The sequence below is a fragment of the Leishmania panamensis genome (genome assembly GCF_000755165.1).
Source record: "Leishmania panamensis strain MHOM/PA/94/PSC-1 chromosome 29 sequence".
Classification (NCBI taxonomy): domain Eukaryota; phylum Euglenozoa; class Kinetoplastea; order Trypanosomatida; family Trypanosomatidae; genus Leishmania; species Leishmania panamensis.
The window spans coordinates 1,095,173-1,116,301 of record NC_025875.1 but is presented as its reverse complement, the minus strand read 5'-3'; the positions used below and the strand labels follow the sequence as shown (position 1 = coordinate 1,116,301).

At 58.4% G+C, this 21,129-nt stretch overlaps 5 protein-coding genes across 5 annotated transcripts; all 5 read right to left on the bottom strand.

Moving 5' to 3' along the window:
- Nucleotides 1-925: 925 nt before the first annotated feature.
- Nucleotides 926-1,855, bottom strand: LPMP_292700 (hypothetical protein; the record flags this gene model as incomplete). Its single annotated transcript, XM_010702572.1, has 1 exon — nucleotides 926-1,855. The coding sequence occupies one exon, from the start codon at nucleotides 1,853-1,855 to the stop codon at nucleotides 926-928; it is 930 nt and encodes a 309-aa protein (XP_010700874.1).
- Nucleotides 1,856-2,819: 964 nt separating this feature from the next.
- Nucleotides 2,820-6,056, bottom strand: LPMP_292690 (3',5'-cyclic nucleotide phosphodiesterase, putative; the record flags this gene model as incomplete). The annotated part of the gene is made up of 1 exon (XM_010702571.1): nucleotides 2,820-6,056. One exon carries the CDS (start codon nucleotides 6,054-6,056, stop codon nucleotides 2,820-2,822), a length of 3,237 nt encoding a protein of 1,078 aa, XP_010700873.1.
- A 4,163-nt stretch (nucleotides 6,057-10,219) lies between these two features.
- Nucleotides 10,220-11,773, bottom strand: LPMP_292680 (serine/threonine-protein kinase Nek3, putative; the record flags this gene model as incomplete). The annotated part of the gene is made up of 1 exon (XM_010702570.1): nucleotides 10,220-11,773. The coding sequence occupies one exon, from the start codon at nucleotides 11,771-11,773 to the stop codon at nucleotides 10,220-10,222; it is 1,554 nt and encodes a 517-aa protein (XP_010700872.1).
- Nucleotides 11,774-12,892: 1,119 nt separating this feature from the next.
- On the bottom strand, nucleotides 12,893-15,757 carry LPMP_292670 (helicase, putative; the record flags this gene model as incomplete). The annotated part of the gene is made up of 1 exon (XM_010702569.1): nucleotides 12,893-15,757. The coding sequence occupies one exon, from the start codon at nucleotides 15,755-15,757 to the stop codon at nucleotides 12,893-12,895; it is 2,865 nt and encodes a 954-aa protein (XP_010700871.1).
- A 1,228-nt stretch (nucleotides 15,758-16,985) lies between these two features.
- Nucleotides 16,986-20,117, bottom strand: LPMP_292660 (nuclear condensing complex subunit, putative; the record flags this gene model as incomplete). Its single annotated transcript, XM_010702568.1, has 1 exon — nucleotides 16,986-20,117. One exon carries the CDS (start codon nucleotides 20,115-20,117, stop codon nucleotides 16,986-16,988), a length of 3,132 nt encoding a protein of 1,043 aa, XP_010700870.1.
- Nucleotides 20,118-21,129: the final 1,012 nt, after the last annotated feature.

Genomic DNA, 21,129 nt, shown 5'->3' with positions numbered 1-21,129 from the left:
CGAAAGGAGGAGTGACGCAGGAATCAGGCGAGGAGAGAAGCAAAGGCATAAAAAAGAAGCAGGTAACGATGGTAGCCAAGGGGGGCAGCGCTGCTGCTGCGGATGTGCAGACCTGCGCATGGCAGACAAAAGAGAAAGACGCGGCATTTGCCCACCTAAAGAAATTGTCAGCTGCCGATTGGGCGGAACTCGCTTGCTCAGTGAAAAAGACCCGCTTTGCAGCATCGAAGAGTGCGCGTAAGGTCACTTACATCAACGACTGCCTTCTCAACTCCACACGCTCGCGGAGCGAGAGCGTAGACTCGCACTCCGTGGAAGCAGACTTGCTTACCTCACAGGAGTGAAGTGCAGCCAGTGAAGAAAAATGAGATCAGCTGCAGCTTGAGTCGGATCGCTTCTCAGACATACAGACGCCAATCCCAAACAACCTTCGCACGTGCCTCGGGTGCGCATGTATGTGACACGTACCACAGTCGTCGGTAAGGGCACAACGCAGGCACAGACAGGTGTGCAGGGTGCGCTGGCCGCTCTCACATCAGCCGAAGAAAAAAAGGACCAAGGCAACTTCGCACTCGCCTCATTTCTTCTCTCCCTCATTTCCGCTATGCGGCCCTAAGGCAGCCGAGATGTCATCCGCTCGTAGCAACGAGATCAGCAGTGTCCGATAGACGCAAATCAAGCAAAACAAAAGAAAACCCAAAGACGGACAAGAACACAACGGACTGCACGAGAACAGCGCTCGCCACAGTAACCATACGCCCAACGCCGTGGCAGAAGCCTGCGTCTGGAATCTCGGGCAGGAGTGAAACGCTAAGAAAATGGAGAGAGAAGCCCCTCGCTGAATCCCCATGCCGTGCAACGAGGACTCCGCAGCTGTGGTCGACAAAAATTGGATGGGCACGGCAGCAAAGCGAAGAGAAGTGCGCTAAGGTGCATTGAGGTCAGCAGCAACAGCATCCGTTGGGGTTGCCTGCATCTCACTTTGCTGCGACACAGCCGGAAAGCCGTTGGCCACGTTGTTGCACCGATGCGAGCGCACAGAAAGTAACTCCTCCGCGGCAGGGGCGTCAGAGAAGCAGAGAGCCGATGCAGTGGCGTATTGGGACGGCACTGTCACCCCTGCAGGACAGAATGGGTCGCCAGGTGGCAACACGGTGTTGGGCATGAGAGGCATCGCGGAGAGCTCGATGGTCGTGATGCTCGGCACTGGCGCAGGCATCAACACCGCCGATGGCGTTGGTACTGTGCTGTTCGTTGATGGTGCTTCCATGAAAGGCGGGGAGAGGTTTGGTGGTTCGCCGGTACCGGAGTGCGACTGATGAAGGGCAGCCATTGTGGCAGTGTACGGGGGAGTCGCTCCCTGCGCTGCCGCTTTCGCAGACTGTTGACCATTGAAAGCGGCCCCCAACGCCGGGGTGGAGGTGGTCGCGGTCGCTGCCATGCACGGCGGGTAGCTATAGGGCAGTGGTACGTACATCATGGGCTGTGCACCGGCACCATACGGCGATACGTAGGGATGAGGGGTGAGCGTCGCGTTCGAATTTGCGCCAGGTAGAGGTGGAATCATACCGGGTATCCACATTTGCGGAGAGCCGGTGCCAGTTTGTGGGGGCATGGAAAATCCCATCGGTGCGGCACCAGGGGAGAGAGCGCAGATGGGAGAATACTGTCCGTAGTACGGCATTATCGGTGATGGTATTGGAAGCTGCGGCATAAGTGTAGCATCCTCAACGCCTGCGTAGCCGGGAACGGCATCGCTCCGGACGAAAGAACCAAACTTTGAGCCTCTAGACGCTTCATTGGCCTTCTGTGACGCTGCAGGCGCCTTGTCGACTTTCCGATTGGAGGTGTGCATAAGGGCGAAGGCGGTGTACAGTTGCCTACGGAAAGGACAGCGCCGGCAAGAAAAAAGTGCAGGGAGGCACTGCTGTGAGATGCAGCAGCACGCACCACACAAAACGAGCGCAGAAAACACGGCAGCGGTGGCCCAGGCACGAGAATAGACTGGCTGGCCGTCGCACCGTCCGCTTGTGAAAGTGAAGAGGGAGGGGAGGAAAGAGAGGCGATAAGCGCACGCAAAAGAAGGCGCGTTGTGCTGCTGAGAAGTAAAACAACAAGCGGCGCCCACACACCCGATCGCAAAAGCGTAGTGGACGAGAAGGCGTGTAGAAATGCGGAATGAGCAGCACAAGGCAACCGCGTGTCGAAAAGACGTCGCCGCGCCAGCAGGAGAGAAGAGAGAGAGAGAGCGGGAAGCGAAAGCGAGAGGAATAGCAGGTGTAACAGTAAGTGTAGAAGAGAGAACGCATCTGGTGCCACCTCCGCCGCCTCCCGAGTCCCACATCAACACCACCTGCGTTAGTCTTCGCTTCGGCCAGGGGATGGACAATTGGCGATGGTGGTGACGCAGAAGCCCACACGGCACTCCCAACTCTCCCCACCTCTGCGACACCTTCTCGCTAAGCGAGTGCACGAAGAAGAGTTGAGGAACTGCAGAAGCGCCTCTTGGGGCCCGGCCACTCACCTGCGTGTGTGTGCTTGACTTCACGTGACCGCGATCAAACACACAACAGCCGTGCCTTGATGACGGGCGGCATCCAAAGCGAAGTGAGAGCTCCACCCCCACCTGGCATCTGCGAAGGGTCTCCTTGCCTCCGCTTCTCCTCTCGTAAGAGCATCGGTAATGGTCTCCTCTTTCCATACCGATTGACAGTCCTTACCCATCTGGGTATACTCCATCATGTATGATTCAGCTTGGACACGCACGCCGCTGTTGGCACCATCCCTCTCCACTCGGGAAACCGGCTGCATCTCCTTTCTTACATGTACCGCAATGCAGAAGTGAGTTTCTCCAGTGCACTCTCCAATTTCACCACCACCACAGCAGGCGGCGATACACGATCAAACCGCGTCGCAGTCGTAACTGGCTTAACCAGAGGACAACTCGCCAGCCCCGTGATGTAATCCTCCGACGAGACGTTACCTAACCTCTCAGCACGCAACGTCGCCTCCAATCCCCGCACGCGCGCCTCACGGTAGCGCAAGAGTTGACGGCGTTGATTCACTTTTTCGGCAATGGTGGCCAGCTGCTCAGTGAGACGAGACGCAATCGCCTCTCTCTCCTCCAACGCTGCCGTCATCTTCTCCACATTTGCCACCCCCCGCTCCACCCGTGCCTCGCGCGCGATGACGGCAGTAGTGGCGCGCAGCAGCTTCTCTTCATCGATCGACGAGGGGACTGACCGCCTTTCGTTTCGATGAGTGCTTACAGAAGTCTCCGCTCTCATCACAGCGGCTTCCTTTTCCCCAACTTGCCTCTCCCGATCAGCCACGGTCGCCGTCGCCTCCCGCAGTCGCTGTGTTGCTTGCTTCAGTGCCTTCTCCCGCTTCTTCAGTGCAGCCTCGCGTGCATCCAGGGCCTCTGTGCGGGTCGTTTCCACCGTGTTGCTCACCGGTTTCGTGGCTATCCTGTACTGCACAGAGGGAGGGAACTCACGTGTCTCCTGCAGCGCCGCGCAATAGTGCGCGTGTAGCGTGCGCAGATTCCGCATTGGAGACTCAATGGAAGGGAACACCTGGTGCACAAGGTCAAACAGCGGAACGACAAACATCTCCATGAAAAAGAGCTGTCCCCTCTCAAGACTCGCGCTTCGGCTGCTCCCCGGACTCGGTGGTAGCCCGCGCGCCGCCTCCTCGTCGCCCTGCGCGCGCATCTCTTCCACAATGCCCAGCCACTTCGGCGCCACCGCCAGCCCACGAGCCTGCGCCCCGATATCGGCAGCGTGCAAAAACAGCGAGAGCGCCTGCTGTCGATCCGCGGCAACAGTCACGTCATACGCTTTGCCTTCCTGGAGAGGGCGCGACCACTGCTCCATCAACGACGCGTGGAGCCCCATGAAGGTGCAGCCAATGAGCGCTGCAACAAGGCCGTGGAACTCCAGGGCCTCCGTGTCACTCATGTCGCCGTGCGTGAAGTCGAGCTCCGGTGTTGCCAGAAGGTGAAAGGCCGTTGCCGTGTGCATCTGTTCAAGTACCTGCGATGCGTTGTAGCGCATGTACATCGCGTCAAACGTATTTCTAAGAAACATCTCTGATCGGCCGGGGTGTCGGATGTCGTGCACGGCAGCTGCAAACACAACTGCGCGCTTCTCTACGGTCGTCATGTGCGCCAGCAGGCCAGGGCAGCGGCATATAAGCGCATACACGCCCTGCATCACATCCGCCGCGTGCACTCTGTTGTGGTACGGGTTGGCGCGGTAGTTTGCCTGTACCGTTGCCAGCAGACACACCCACCGGTGCTGCGAGGCCCTGTCGGGAAAGAGGTTTAAATTCAGCGCGATCTGGTGGCCAATGCGCATGAGGACGTCGGCCTCGCCACCCCGCTGTGCTTCGGCAACAGTGTCGAACTCCCACTTCTCAAGACCAGGCACAGGCGCGATAGTGCCCACGTTGACATTGGAAACACTTACGTACTGCAGTTCCTCTACAATAGTATCCTGGGCCCATCGTGACTTGGTCGCTGCGGGGACGTGCGGCAGTGCAGCGATGTCCGATGGTGATGCGGCTGCCGATATCAACGCCTGCTGCTGCAGCGCCGCCTCCACCGCAGCACGCAGCTCGTTCAGCCACGTCTGCCACGAGCGCAGCCCCTCCTCGTACGACAGCTTCGTCTCCACCAGCTTCCCGCGAAGATCCCCCAGCTCTGCCCGCACCGCCGTGGCTGCCTCAAAACAGCCACGCCGCAGCTTCGTAACAAGCTGCTCCTTCTCTGCCAGGTCTGCACGGAGGCGTGCGTTCGCCTCCTGCTCCCACGGTAAATCTTGTTGGACTGCTGTCCTTTGAGCGTTCAGTTGTGTGCGCAGCTCCGACACTAGCGCCCTGGCGGCCTCCGCCTTGAGGGCGCCATCTTCACGCAATCGTAAAGCCTCTTCCACTGCACGGTCGAGCTCGCCTTGAAGGTGCCGCTGCGCAGCGCTAGAAGAAGCGAGCTGTTCTTTAAGAGTAGCGATCTCACGCTGCTTCTCTACCCCATCGACAGCCGCGGCGTCGTCAGTAAATTTCGGTGCGCTAATTTGCTGCCGCTCGTATCGCTCCTGTGCCTGGGCCAGGGCAGATGTCGCCTTTGAGAGGTCCTCTCTGAGGCGCTGCAGCTCCTTGTCGTGCGCCGCATCTGAAGCAATTCGAGACTGCTCCGCTGCGCGCAGAGACTCTACATTACGGTCGTAGTCCTTCTGAAGGTGAGTGCTGGCTTCTACAATCGACTGCAGCTGGGCAGTCAGTTGCTTGATCTTCTCCTCACTGTAGGTGTTCATGGTCTTCATCGCGGCGCGCAACTCGCGCAGCTCCTCGGCACTTTGCACAGACATGTCCTCCGCCTTCCGCACGGCGGATTGCAGCTTTACCGCCGACGCTTCCCACTCTACTTTCGCCTGCATGTGCTCCTGGATCTGGGCATTCATGGCCTCGCTAGCCTGAGCAGCACTTGCTGCTCTCTGCTCAGCCTCCTCAAGTTGTCGTGCTGTACTCTCCCTCTGGTCCCGCAACTGCAGCTGTAGCTTCTCTGCCGATTGTGCTGCCGCGTCGGCTGAGGCAACGGCCTTCATGAGCTCCTCCGTCAGCTCTGCAATGCAGGTGTCTTTGGCAGTGAGGAGATCGATGAGTGTGTCGTTCTCCTCGCGAAGGCGACGGGTGTCGGCTTTGGTGCGATCGAACTCCTCATCGAGCGCTTTCAGCTTCAACTCCAGCGCCTCCGTCGAGGTAGAGAGAGGAAGTGATGCGGCGCCTACGTCCGCCGGTGTCAGGGCCGCGTGCTGCTCGAGTTGGGAAAGACGCCAGTCTTGAGTTTTCCGAAAACAATCGAGGCACACGGCCTTGGGTGCAGCCATCGGGAACAGTGTACATTGCGCTGAGAGACACGAGGAGCAGAAAAGTCGCCCGCAGCACGGGCAGTTCTCCTTGGAGGTAAAAAAGCTAAACCGCTTGCCGCATGCCGCACAGACCTCCGCAGATTCCACCCACTGAGAGCGAGGCACCGGGTGCCCCGGCATGAGAGACATGGCGCACTCTGAAAGGGGTCCGCACGACGAAAGAAGCAGAAGAGGGCGGAAAGGGTAGACACGAGAGAAGACCGAGAGCAAAAGGAGGAGCAAGCCTCACCGTGCGCAAGAAAAGCGAGTGCGCCTCTTCTTCGTCTGCCGCTGCTGTGTGCCTCTATACGTTAATGTTCATGCTGGCGCATGTGCATGAGTAGCGGCCCTTGGCGAATGGGGGGGAGGGAAGGCGACGATCGTTTTTCTCCGCAGTCTCGCACGTACGGCTACCCTCTTCTCCCTGCTGCGCTCCAAAGTAGGCGTCAGGCACGTGCGCATGGGGAAGGATGGCGCAGAGGTGTTGGTCGTCAGGTGAACAGAGCAACATGAAAGGTAACAACAGAAACAAAAAGAGGAGGAACTCATTCAGTGAAACCTCAAAACAAATGAAGAGAATGACAAGCACAGCACAGAGGACGCATGGAGGTGGATAGCTGGACAAAGGGCGAGATCGCAGGCCATGATTGCCTCTCTGTGCTTCTCGCTGAGTCCCCTGTGAGAAGGCGAGTCGTACCCTCACTCCTTCCGTAAAAGGATCTTTATAGTGCCCTTCATCCTCGCAGCTCCCACACATGCAGAGAAGCACCACATTGGAGGTTGTGATAAAAAGGCACAGTAGAGATGACACGCAAGAGCATGAGTGTAGGAGGACTACTCGGTAGTATCCTGGCCTGATGGCACGAGTGCTGGACATCACCCTTTTGCCTTGATGAACCGTCAACGCAGAGAGTGTGGGAGGAGTCACTTGACCAAACTCACGGTTCAGCATGCAGGGACTGTACCAAGGTTCATTTGGCCTCGCCGAACGCGGAGAACAAGGAGCTTTAACCCCATACTTTCTTCGGCGGTGCCCGTGCATGCTTCTTCGGGTGCATTCTCGAGGGCTCAGTCGCACTTCGTTAGGGCTTTCCGTGGCTAAGCAGTGACCACCCCGCAGCAATCCTCTAATTGGTTTTGGGTCTCCTACAGTCGCTCGGTGGCTTCTCTCGGGGTTCTGCACAGCGGGGGAAAAGGTAGCGCTCAGAGGTGACAGCGCACCACCCTTCACATACGAGCGGGAGAGAGATGGCCCCGGTACGAGGCCGTACTCCCCAAAGCTATGCAACAGTGTGCCGGCAGGATTCAGCAAACCTACTATGAAGACAACCTCCATGCTCCGCTCGTAGAGCCAACCGTGCGTGGGTACTCGCCCAGCTTGCTCACCGACAGACCTCGCCCAATGCCACCAACCCCATTCAGCTGTGTGTTTGCACATTCAGCAAAGGAGGGGAAGTGGACTGTCGCCAGCACAACTCCTCAGCACAGTGGCAGCGTCTTCTCTGGATGGGCTGACGCAGCAACCTTGGGCGGGTCAAAGTACTGCCTCACTGTGCTGCCCTCGTGCGAGCACGTCTCGCGTCATCCGACTCGCTTACCCATGTCTGCTGGTACGCGGAGCCATGCGTTCAGCTGTGGGAAGGTGAGACGTAGGGCTGCCGCCTCGATGCTCCCAGCACGTACAGTGATGACCGTATGCACCCCATCCACCGAGAGACGTGGCTGTGAAGCGAATCGCGTCGTTGCCTCCGTCATTGGTAGGAGGAGATGCGATTGTACGCCATACCAGCCCACGTACGACGCACGAGCTGCGCATCCAACATGGGCAGCTCGTGACGTGCCGTGGTGTCAAGGCACAGCAGAGGGCCATCCCATCCAAGTCCACCGTGGACGGAGCGAGGTTTGCCTCTGCACGCCCGCGCTAGCGAAAACGCCCACGCGGGGTTAAGGAAGGGGTGGTGGTGGTGGTGGTGGTGGTGTGCAGCATGCAGGAGCGTAAGGGGCAGGATCGATGCAAAGGACCGAATGGAGAACCCTGGATTGCGCAGCACCACGGTCAGCTTTGCAAGACGCTGGGGAGGGCGGCTCACCAATCCTCCCCTTTCGCTCCATATGCACTCCGCTCTTAAAAGCGTGTCTGCCTCGGCAGCCAAACCCAGCGGCGACTCCTCCTCCATGCGTGCCCGCGACTCGCGCCATGGGGGCGTGATAGGGTTGGCCACGTCGATCCGACCAGCGATGCGACGCACCGCCGCCACGAGGTCGTCCTCTGGAGTCTCTTCTGCAGCGACCAAAGTCTTGCCAGTCATGGCCATAGCCGCCACAGGGGATGGGGTGATGATGTCCACGATTGTTCAGGCCACACTCTGGCCCACGCCCACGTTCCAGCGCGCGCCGGTGGATAGCGGGCATCGTTCTCAGAGAAGATTTGGAGAGGGCGTGTCAATGCAGCAAACTCGGCTTCTCCCTCCGTGAGGCCCCGCCACACCCCTTTGCGTGCCGCGTGGGCCCCACACAGGCGCCCGGCCCCCCCCCGCGTCACACCGTAATTCCGTAAGAGCGAAAAAAAAGGGGAGAGATGCCGCCGTCTCCGCTGACTCGTCTCCACCACGGGGCGCGTGTGCGCAGCTCAGACTGGGGATGACATGCGGGACGGGAAGCAGGCGCTCCTCTGGCAGGTCGACGGCCTTGAAAAAGTTGTAGCGCTCCGCTTGTGTTGCCCAAAGTCCCCAGGCGCCAGCGGTGCGCCGACCGGCAGACGCGTTTCTTCATGTCGTCGGCCTCGCACTTTGGGCCAGCCGCGAGCGTGACCCCGGCCAGCGCCGCAAATGAGGGATCCAGTGGACCACAGTGTTCCTCACTGTAGCGCTGGGGTGGACCGGTGCTTATCGTAACCCGCTTGGCGGCAGGCATCATCGAACGCCCTCGCCTGCGCCGCGTGGCGACTGACGAGTGCGCAGCCCGGAGGGAGGGAGGGGGGAGAGTAGATCTCCCGTTGCCCCTTACGTTCAAGAAAGGGAGGGAGGGCCACCGTGCGGGAACGCCCCGATGCGCTCCTGGTGAGTACCTCGTGTGCCTGCAGGATGGCCTTGAAGGCCTTTACTTTCTGCTCTTCCAGAGGCTACCCTCGTCAAGGTGGCGCTTCACGTACGGCCGTGTAGTTCATCTAACCCGTGCGGCAGCCTGCCTTTCGTCCGAGGCGCCGTTGAAATGGAGCCTGTCCAGCTTGGATCACGGGAGTGGAGAGCGCAGAAGCTGGGGTGTGGCGAGGTGAATGGGTAAATGCACGATGGTGAAAGAGAGTAAGAAACCCCCTCCGCGACAACTCTTCAAGACTAAGGTCTCCAAGACGCCAGCGTAAACCTTCTTCACTGCGCCTTGACCTGAATCTCAGGAGCAGCGTTGCGGACCTCACGAGAGGAAAGAAAGAAGACAGAAAAACGAGGATAGCAGACTAAAATGCAAGGGAAAACACGAGGCAACCCGTACACAAGCCTCTCCCAGTTGGAGAGAGTGTACAGTGAGAGCTTGAGGAAGCACCAGGAGGGCAGTCATCAAACGACTCAACCACAAAGATCGGCCCCTCAGCTCAATTCCTCGTGGGTAACTCCAAAAATTCACTAGCCGTTCCACCACCCCTCGGTCAGTCTACACTAAGTGACCTCGCGACTCCTCCGTTCCGTACAGTACCCACAGCAGGTAGCGAGACATACATACAAGCAGATAACCGTAAAAAAAAAAACACAAACAACCGCCTTTGCAGGCAAACACATCGTGTTCGTTGTAGTCCGGCTCACTTCTCAGCATCATCGCAGTGCGACGCCGTCTCGCTGAACACAAGGCGAAAGAAATAACGCAACTCCCGGACTGAGATAAACACAACACGCCACACACCTGAGGAGAGGGATAGACGTAGGGAAAAAGAGAGGGTAGGCGACAAATGGCGGTTGAGTACGACAGTATGCGCGCGTCTTTAAAGAGAACAGACTAAGAGAATAACAACGAAGGACTAAGAGCATCACCGGGGGAAGCTGCATGAGATGACGAGTGGAGAAGAGGAACCTAACAAGACTGAAAGAGAAGCAGAAAAGAAAACAAGGCACTAGAGAAAAGAGGTTCCACTGTGGATCCACAGCTGGCGTCACCGTGCCACCTGTAGGCCCCCTCCCGTTTAATGAGGCAGAGCGAGTGTCTGAAGGGTCGCAACGAGGGGGCGCCGCGGTCGGCACACTACCCTTCATTGCGCACAATTGAGTTACTTGTTCTGGGAAAGAAGAGCAGTACCCGCGCCTAAGGCCTCCAATGCAATCCATCTACTGTTCGCCGGGTCGATCAATGACAGCAGCGATGACATTGAGAAGCGAACTGGTCTCCTTCAGTGTTGTGGCTTCCGCTACTGTGGAGTCGCTTTGCGACCCAAAGGTCCCACGACCGCCACGCGAAACCCACCACGCTTCTGCTAAAAAGCTCTCTTGCATCTCGATCACAACAGGTACGTCGTCGATATTTAGCGAGCACTCCTCACCAAACATGGCTGAGCGACGTCGCTGCACGTCGAGACGTAGCTCCCGCATTGTAAAGCGAGGCGGAGAACTATTCACGACAACATCATCGTTCTGCTTGCCGGTATGCTCTGATGCCTTCGTTCGAGTGCGTCTTCTCGAAGAGATGGAAGAAGCTTCACCACCTTTGGAGCTCGTCTTCTTGGCTGACTTCTGGAGTTTCTGTCTTTGAGCTTCACAGGGCGCCTTGGGTGCGGCGTTGGCCGCAGACTGTAAAGTTTCAGCGGAGGTAGCGCCGTCCTTGGCATTCGCACCGGTGGAAATGCAATGCAAAGTGCGCTGCAGCTGCACAAACACGTCCAGCGCACTGCCGGTGTGAATCCATTCGCCTGTCGCGCGCGTCTGGCCACCCTTCTCGGCGGCGGTAGCGGTGCCCTCCGGGGGCGGCCACTTCTTCGTGTACAGAAGCTCAGGGCCGCTGAACTGCTGAAGAAGACGGCCTCTAGACGGTTTCTGCGACGGGTGCGATGGGTGGCTCACAGGGACTTCGAGATGCACATCGATCAGCTCCTGCGCTGTTGGGCGCCGACTCGGGTCCCTGTCCAGCATCTGCCGTACAAGCCCCTCCAGCGAGCTATCCACGCCGTTGCCGAATGGCTTAATGTCAGACTCGAGGATGAGCTGGATGAGTGTGAAGAGGTTGCCTGCCTCGAAAGGGCGGCGCAGGGTGCACATCTCGTAAAAGACGACACCGAGACTCCACACATCGCTCCTCTCGTTGTGGGGGTCGCTGTTGCACACCTCCGGGGCGAAGTAGAGAGGGGTGCCGATTAGCCTCTCCGCCTTGGCGTGTGGGTTCGACAGGATCGTGCAGACGCCAAAATCGCCAAGCTTCAAGTGGTTCTTAGAGGTGACGAAAATGTTGCTCGTCTTGAGGTCACGGTGAAGAATGCGAGTGGAGTGAATGTGGGCCAGTCCGCAGAGCAGCTCCGCCATCCACTCCAGTAACACGTCGGTTGGAAAGGGGCGACCCTCGTAGCGCTGTCGGTCAATGAGATCTTCGAGGGTGCCGAACTCGCAGTACTCCATAATGATGTCGATGGAATTGTCGGCCTCGTCAATGAAGCTCTCCCGAAACTTGACAACGTTGGGGTGGTCGACGTTGTCCATTACGATAATTTCCTGCTTGGCCCGTAGCTGCTCCTCGTCGCTCATGTTCGCAAGGGACATCTTTTTTAGCACATAACTTCGGTTGTTCGTCTTGTTCACCACACGGTACACATCGCTTGTAGCGCCGGAGCCGATATGCTCGAAGACCTCGTAGTCACGCATGCGCTGCTGCGCTGCTGCAGTCTCCCCTGACATTGCGCGAGAAGACCTGAGAGGCGGTCTATGGAGGCGTTCGTGTGGGAAGGAGGTAAGAAGGAGTGCACCCTAAAAAAAGGGAAGAGCTGAAGAAAGGGAGAGTACCCCGAGCAAAGCAGCAAAAGGGATCGGGGAGAAGGGCCGTGGCGGTGCAGGCGAAACATCAAGAGCGCGGAACCACAGATGGAACAGAGAAATGGGAAAAGAAAAGGTGTCGTTTCAGAGAAGGCGTGCAGAGAGACACATCGACACGAGCGCGTGGGTGCACCACAGAAGCGCAGAGAAGATAAAAAAGGAAAGCGAAATGAAAACGAGAAGAAGGGGGAAGCGCAACAGGAACTTGAAAGGCCGGAGCAGGCGAGTCACCACGGACAGCATACACTTGATGAAGCAGCAGACCTTGCGTCCAACACGTGAGGCAATTGGTTGTCTGGCAGCTCTCTGTGATGAAAAGGTGAGGTGATGGTAGAGTGACGTGACGAGAAACCCTTGAAGAGCTGCAGCGCGTTGCAGAGATGCCCTCTCTCTCTATCCCCCTCTCGTGGTTGTATGCCGCCGACTTCAGTGCAGCACTGAACAAAGAAGAGTGCGTGTTAAGACGGTGGGATTGGTGGACAGCGTGGCACCACACCGCCCAAGTGAGGGAGCAGAAAGTAGGGGGACGGCAGAAGATACAGGACATATGAAAGGTAAGCGAGAAGTACGAGAGCGAGGAAACGATGAAGTGAGCAAGAGAAACAGGGAAAGAGAGACCGCGGGAGAAAGCACAGCTGCGCGCACTCTTTGACGCGGAAGAAATACTCAAAGATGTCACTAATGGACGAAGACTCATAGCAGTAGAGACGCGGCGCGTCACTCTGTTCGGGGGGCCAAGTGAGCGTATGTCACCTTTGATTGAGTGAAAAGAAAGGCCTGTGGCCACCGAAGTACAAGAGCGGAGAAGGTAGAGAAACACCCAGAAATGCGGAGGTGAAAGCACCTCGCACCCCATTCACAACGCGCGCATGCTCGTCACACACAGTCACAGGGGCAAGACCAGACACACGCACCCAGTCAGAACTGCAGAGACGAGAAGAGGACGGTGGATCGACGTGCCTCACCCTCACCCCGGGAATATCCTCACATCAGCCCATTGGACTTAAGGAGGTCGGCGTAGAGTGGCCGGAACTCCTCGGGAATGTGGCGACCGAACTCAGAGAAGAGAATTCGATGGTAAGTGGCGTCTGTGGCACAGAAGACGGACCGCAATGGGACGAGGAGCCTGGCGAGTTCATCCGCGGCTACAGAGGGCGAAGTTCGCAGAAGCGGGCGGAGGTTCGCCAGCTGGGCTAACACCATCTTGAAGCGGTGGTACATCTCTACTGGGACACGTGACTTTAGAAACTCGCAGAACTCCTTTGACGTAGACCCGAGTTTTGGAGACGTGTTCGAGTGTCTCATCTCCACGCCACTGCGCAGGCCCGCCACATCCTCTCTCTCCGTCGACACTTCCGTCATCTCCAGTGACTCGGCAGAGGTTTCTAGCAGCTTTGCAGAAGCCTCGCCCGCGCGGCCCGTCGCTGAAGAGACTGCAAAGGACGCAGGTACGAACAGCGACGTCGGGGACGCGACTGTACCACTGCACGCGCTGGCCTTCGCCTCGCGTACTTCCTCGAAACGACGTCGACGTGTCTCTTGCATGTGCTCTTCGCGCTGACGCACCTGCGCATCTGCGTACAGCTTCGCGAGCGTCGCAGAAGACGGCAACTCGGCTGCGGTGGTAGCGCCGTTCCCGACCACCACATACGGAATGGCATCCGTCTCAGTAGCACGGTGGCGACGGGCGCCAAAAAACTGCGCGACGGCAGCGTAGGCGCCTCGGAAGTCAGAAAAGACGCGCGTGCGCCGGCGCACCCACTCCGACACGCCACTCAGCAGTCCCTCGAATCGCTCGTCAGCAAGGAGGACAACGCCGTAGTCGTCCTTATGCCGAATCACGCGACCAAGACACTGGTTGACAGCCCGCATCGCCTCACATCGGTACCAGTCGTCCCCCGTAAAAGGCCTGCCGTGCACCAGGGGCCGCTGCGGTGCCACCAGCGTGATGTACTCCCGTTTAAGGCGGACAAAGAGGTCGGTGTGGTTGGCGTATGGGATGCCCGTCACGAACACGCAGCGGCCGTGGTTGTCAGCGAAGTCGATGCCCTCGCTGACCTTGCCGCGGCACACCGCCAGCAGAATTGCGCCGCGGAGAGGCGACGTGTCCACTTCCTTTTGGAAGCCCTGCACGATGGTTGGCAGGTCGTTGGAGTTGTTCGGTTCGACGAAGATCGGCTTCAGCTCTGACAAGAGACCCCACACCGTTTTGGTGTCGCCTGCCCGGCCGCTCCCCGCACGCCACAGCTCGACCACAGAGTTCATCGCGGCGTAGCTAGGGAAGAACACAAGAGTGCCGCCAGGTGTGTTGCGAGCGATGTTGGCGAGACTCATGCCGAGGCCTACGCGGTAGTCCACGCTGCTACGGTAAGAAAAGCCGCCGTTCAACTTCTCGCCGCTCGGCCCACGGCAGAGGACCCCGCCGAGCACCTGGTCCGGCCGGATTACGTGGCTTCCCTTCAGACGCACCTGAAACTCTACGCCCAGCTCCGCCGCAAATTGATCGAGGGGGGACAGCGTGCCGCTCGTGAGCAGCGTCGAATGAAGCGGCAACACAACCTGCCGCATCAAGCGCGTGTTGTCCAGCTCCCAGAAGCCGAGCGTGCGGGCCGCCTTGGCGGCAACGAGCTGCTGCTGGAGCACAAACCTGGTGGAGTCGAGATTAGCGGGATCGAAATCGAAGACGAAAGTGAGAAACTCCTGCACTCGCGCCATACTTGTTGCGGGTCGCTCGCTCTCTGCCAGCAACGTCACACATTTCCCCATGATCCCTGTTAGCCCCGACGCCGAGGTGGCACTATCCGACTGCACCCCGAAGACCTCGCGAGTGATAAGGGCCTTCTCCAAGAAGGCGAACATGTAGGAACCATTCCGCACCATATCGCACTGCATCGGCGTGGACGCCGCCATCCCCTCCTCCATGGGTTCCGCATACAGGCACATCTCTAGCCGGCTAAGCAGGATCTTAAGTGATGCCAGCTCCTGCTCCTCCTCCAGCGCCACGTCCTCGTCTAGCTCCGCCTTCTTTGTGGTGAGGCGGTGCATTGCGATAGCTCGTGAGCAGTCGTGGATGGCGGTAGTCACATCCAGCGGCGACAAAGTCTGACAGCTCGAGCTGCTCAGTACGGAAGGAAGGTTGTGCGCCTCGTCCACAATGAGAATGCAGTTCCTCAGCTCAAATGGCAACTGCTTCTGGAGTAAGGGGTCAAGAATGTAGTTGTACGGCAGGAACACAACGTCCGCGTCCTTTGCTGCGTCACGCTCATGGAAGTACGGACAGAACCCACTTCGACTTCCCTCTCGCATCAAGTCCTCCATGTCGTGCACCACGCATTCCAGCGGCAGAAGGCCGGCGCCAGCGGCCGCCGACTGCAAACCACGGAAGAAGCGGCAGTTGCGCTCCGACCTAAGCACGCTGCACATGGTGTTCTGCGCCTGCGACGACGGAAGCCGCGTCACCTCCTTGTTCAAGCACATGTGTTCACGAGACCCGAGCACAGCCATGGTGAAGCGCTGCGCATACGACGTGCGTCTCAGCTCACGCATCACCTGGGTCAGCTGGGCATGCGTTCGGCTACAGTAAACCACTTTGTGAGTATGCATCCCACGACCTTTCTGCTCCCGGCCGCTCGTAGGCCGAAGAATGGCGTCTTGCGAGGTTGCCGCAATCCAGGCAAGCGTGCTACACAACAGGCAGAGCGTCTTGCCAGTACCAGTAGGGGACTCCAGTAGCCCGTTGAAACCGTGCTGGAGGCACTCCACAACGCTGCGCATGAACTCCACCTGTGCTGGATATGGATCAAAGGGGAACGACACGGTAATGCCGCTCACATTCACTTCGGCCACCATCGTAGCGCCGTGCGAGAAAGAGATGAATAAAAAGACGGAAAAAGAAAAGAGCGGCACCACACAATCAAGGAGGCACGGGCTGTGCTACCCCGGGGTCAGAGTGAAGTACAGCGAACAAGAACAAGGCTCGACCCGCCTCCAAGAGTGTACAGGGATAAGACCTCCTCGAGTGATGCGCCTCGGAACGCGGCGGCTAGGCAGAACAGTGGAGAGAAGCGAAAAATTACCAACCAGAGAGATCAAGCGCGCCTCTTGTGCTTGCCGCCCATCTCCCTCACGGACCACTCAGGCACGCACGACAAGCGCCTATACGATACCTGAGTGCCGACGCTCGCATTGGCGCAGCGACAAGAGAAGGAATAAGAGGGAGGGCAATGCACATGAACCAAGCGGAAGTAGCGGGATCAAGCGGACGTGGTTACAAGGCAGGTCACCCCCCACCATGAGCGCGGTAAGCGATTAGGGAGACAAAGCGGCCGAGGCAGATGGCAAACACACCCGCCCACACACACGCCCACTTCGTCGATGAGGCGAACGGTATGCGGGGAATGAAGAAATCAACAACGAAAGAAAGAAAACGCGTCTTCCGCCTCTCGTCAGGGTTGCTGTACGCCATAAATGCTGCCGCGCAACCAACCCGCCGAACGCAGCAGGAGCCCTTTGCTCTTGCGTGAGTCGGTGGTGGGAAAGAGTGGGGAGAACTGTCTAAGAAGTACGCCGCACAGGTCAAACAAGTGAGTCGGTGTGAATCTACTCCGCGCTGTCCAAGCGGTGAAGTGTTTCCTTGAGTCCCTCCTCTGAAGAGCAACAGGAAATGAACAGCATCAACGGAAGCGGAGCACGGGGGAGAGAGCGAAGAGTATAACAGGCCAAGGCGTGCAGAGCGAGTGAGAGAAGGGACAGCAGGGAGGCGAAGGATAGAATGACATTGGCGCAGCAGCAGGAGATGCACATGTGCGCCTTCTCCCCCCCCCCACCAATCTAACCCCGTTCCCCAGCCCTCGTATCTCTACCACAGTCCTTCCGCAAGCACACGATCGCCACTGCTCCTTTCGCTACTCCTACAAAACGCCCGCGATGTGGGGTGCTCGTGGAGCGTAATCGCAGCGATGGCGCATCGATCGGCAAGGGTAGTGTAAGATAGACGATTGGCTGCCAAAGCTCGCCTTTCGAGAGGCTTGTCAAGCTGAAAAACCCCCAGGCCTGTGAGAGCGCCGGCGAGTACATATCAGCATCTCGATCGCTTGCGAGGACCCACAATCGACTCTACGCCGAACACGTCTGAGTACCGCTCTCGTTTCAACTCCACCGCTTCCACTTTTACCACCACGGGGGAGGCAACATCGAGCTGAGGGGGAATGGACGCGAACCCCCCAAAGCCGGCCTCCAGCAGCGCATCCCGCCTCTCGGTGCGCGCCTTTACCGCCTCGTTCCATCGCTGCTCAAGCGAATCTGCGCTTTCGGCGTCACTGACGGTGCCGTGCAACTGTGGAGCAGCGCCCGCAGCGGCGCATCTCTGACGAAGCCTTGCTTGCCAGGCCTCTAGACGGTCGTGCAGGATAGGGTCGGTGTGCCGCGTCGCCTGCATTGCAGCGGCGGCACAGTGGAGTAAGAAGGGCTGGGGTTCGAGGCTGTAGAAATACATGCACCTCTCCAGAACATCCATACAGACAGAGCGACCCTCGACGAGCTCGCTGTTCGCCAACTCGACCAGCAGCTCTTGCGAGAGACGCTCGTGAAGAGAGTAGCGGCTCAGCTCACGGAAAAGACGGCCTGATTGCATCGAAGAACGTGTCGCATTGATGCGGTTACTCTTGCGCTGCGCCTCCTCCTCTTCTGCCACATCTGCTGTCTCATCCACCACGTCTCTGGTCGCGCGCTTCGCCGCCTGCGGGTCAATGTCGCGGATAACGGTCAGCGTGTAGGCATCAATGAGGCGCGCGACGAACTCGATCAGTTTCGATGCCATGACGATGTTACGTTCGAGCACCACGCGGAAGGCGGTGATGCCACCCTCGCAGAGCTGCACCTGGCGCTTCGGGTGGCTCGCGGCGTAGCTGCGGAAGAAGGTGCCGAGATAGTCCACCATGTACGCAGCGGTGGTGCTTTCCTTCTTCGAGGCCATGGCACCGGCATAGTGAATAAGGAGCACTGTTATAACATGCGACACCACCTCTACAGGAAGCCGGTTGCAGCTCAGCAGCTTGCAGAAGCCGGAGGCCGTGATGGTGTGCTTGGCCTCGCTGCCCGGCTGCAGGTAGGATTGTAGCGTTGCTAGGAGACGCTTGCTGCCCACCTTGTGCACATCCTCCTCCGCCAACTTCTGCTCGTGCTGCAGACGGGCCTCGATTTCGCTCTCTGCGTTGTACACCGCCCTCGTCTCTTTTGGCGGCTGCTTCTCTACGTCGAAGAAGCGCAGTCCATACTCCATGATGAGATCGAAGATAACACCAATGGCAGCGATGGGAAGGCTCATGCCGGTCCCTTCTGGGCAGGCAGTCTTAGCGGCAGCATTCTCATGTGAATCGGCCAGGATGAGCGGTATGAAGGTGTGGACACTCTCGGGGTTGATGAGGCACTGCAAGCAAAGTGACTTGATCGCCGCCACGCGCACGCTCTCGTTATCGAGGTGCCGGCCCATCTGAATGATGTGGTAGCAAAACATTGGAATAGCGTCCCCGCGCTGCGAGTGTGAGAGAAACTCGAGGACGATGAGCTGCATGCGCAGCAGAAACTTCTCATCCCTGTCCATCTCCTCCTTCAGCTCCGTGTAGGACTCCTCCGGCAGCTCGCCCGCGCGCCACAGGACCTTTCGCCTCACCAACTCCTGCTGCCGCTCGCGGCTCTTACGGCCAATCGCCTCCACATCCTCAAAGCCCAAAGTGTGTCGCTGTGGCAGTTTCAGGCTTCGGAAGAGCGAGTCGAGCGCGGACGTAATCGTTTTTGTAGACTCTTCCGGCGTGCGGGCCGTGAGCGACTTGAGAGCGCGCACTGTGACGTCCAAGAAGAGCGACGGGTCTTCGTCAGGCACAACTTTCAAGATGAAATTAATGAGGCGCAGCAACGATGCGCGGGTGGTGTTGTCGGCATGTGCCAAGTAGGCGTTGTCATCGTAGATGTCAAAGACAGAGAGCAGAATACGCAGCATGTTGTCGGCGTCCTCGACGCTGCGGAATTTGACCGTCCTGGGCTCGGCATCGGGGCGCGCGTAGGCGTACACAGTGTCCTGGAGAACGGCGCTGAATTGCTCCAGTGGCGGCAGTAGCTGGGTCTCGTCCTCGCCCTCGGTATCGCATGACAACTGGCAGTCCGCCTTCCATAAAAACAGCCCCGCCGTGTTGATGTCGTCGAGCTTTAAGAAAAAGTGCGTGCCGGTCTTGCGCTTCTGCGCGTACGCGAGCAACACCGCACTGATGCGCTCGTACGGAGGCAGCGACGGGAGCACGTACCCGCACGCAATGCTGTTCATGAAATCTTCATAGGCCTCTTTGCAGTCGCGGTGCACCCAGCAGTTCGTGATCGCGGCCCTGCAGGCGATGACGACTGAGGCATTGGCGTCGTCAAGCCCAGTCGCCAGCAGCTCCGGCATCTTCACTCCCTTGGCGCTCGCGTAGGCAGTAATGTAGCGCCAGGGAAAGCGGCCTAGCGCATCCCATGCCTCCGCCCGGACGCGCGCCACGACGTCGCGGATGCAGCGGATCATGCTGTGAAAGTACCCCTCAAGGAACTCCTTGCGCGGCGCAATGGCGTGAAGAATCTGCTTGCGCACATCAGCGTTGGAGTCGCAGCAGAGTAATGCAATGAGCTGCTGTGTTACGTCGCAGTCCTTTTTTCCAGACTGGAAGGCGGCCACGCTGGCAACCGCCTTTGCACGAACCTGCGGGCACTTGTCATGTACCCGCTGCTTCAGCAGCTCTGCGGCCTCCTGGTAGAAGTCCTGCCGCTCCTCTGACGCATTGTTTTGATCCACTGTCCTGAGTAGAGCCTCGAAGGTGGATACGACGGCCAGTCGCACCGCCTTGTCAATCGCATTGTGAAAGACTGAAATGCTTTTCAGCAGTTCAATCGCCAGCTGGTCCGATTCGAAGGACTCGCGGAAGGCCTTGCAGAGCTCCGTGATGAAGGCGTAGTGCCGGCGCATCGCCTCAGGCGTGATTTGAGCCACCTGCCTCATGACCAGCAGCACCACAGCGCAGACATCTCGACAGAGCTGCGGCGCGCTCTGCTGGCCAAGGCTGATGAGCTTACTCTTGCATTTCTGCGCGTGGGCGGCGCTCTGATGCACTTGCTGAAAAATCCGTCCCACCTCCTCGAACGTACTCGTCGGCGAAACGACGGCCCCCTTCTTGTGCGAGCCCATTACGAACGCTGGCGACGCAGAGCGTGGCGCCTCCGTTCGGCGTAAATAACACTGGCGCCTCGCAAGAGGGGGGGGCCTAAAAAAGGTCCGGCAGACCCCACTAATACTTCGCAGTCCTCTGAAAGCGCCCAATCGGCTGCTCGATAGGCGCACGTATCAGTGCTGACAGGCCAACTCCTCTCTCTCCCTCACTCACTGGGTGCGAACGACTCTAATCTATGATGAGGGCTCGTGTATTGACGCACCTTGTCTTGAGGCCAGGGGGGCCAATGTGTGTTGCGTGTTTTACGCCCAGAAGATGAGCTGTGAGGGCAGTCGCGACGTGATGACGCACCGCTTCTTTATCTTCACCCTCAACGACTCGAAAGAGAAACCCGATACGCCTGTATGGATCTTGGGGAGGGCGACAAGCAGCGAATAGAGAGAGCGCGCGCAACGTAAAGGCATGAGTCGCGTGTAGGTAAGGCGCGAGGTGGCAGTCACGCGTAGTAACCCCGCATTTTTTGTGGATGGGCGTGTCCGAGGGTGGGTGCAAGCACCTCACCGCTCTCCTCCACAGACGTGCCCCGAGCCACTGAAGCGTTCATATCTTCTTCATCATTTCTTGTTCATTGTACAATACATAACCCTCTACCGCTCACCTCGTCTCCTCTTGAGTACCCCTCGCTAACGTTCATTGCTGCATCGTCTCTGCTCTCACCAACTCTACTGAAGCCACCCACACGAGGCACCGACACAGGCAGCGCGGCCAGAGAAAGAGAGAGAGAGCACGCGGGCGAGAGGCTTGTGAAGGTCTGGATAGAGACACAAGAGGATAACTGCGGATAACGGCAAGTCAATTAAGGAGAGGGGGAAATAAAGCGCAGACGTGATCAACGAAATGGTAGACAAAAAAAAAGAAAACGCCTCTTTTACATGAGCGCACAACGTCATATGCACCACTGGCATGCGGCGACGCAGCAGCAGCAGCAGCAGCGGCAAGGGCAAGACAGGCCGGCGCCTCTCGAACCTG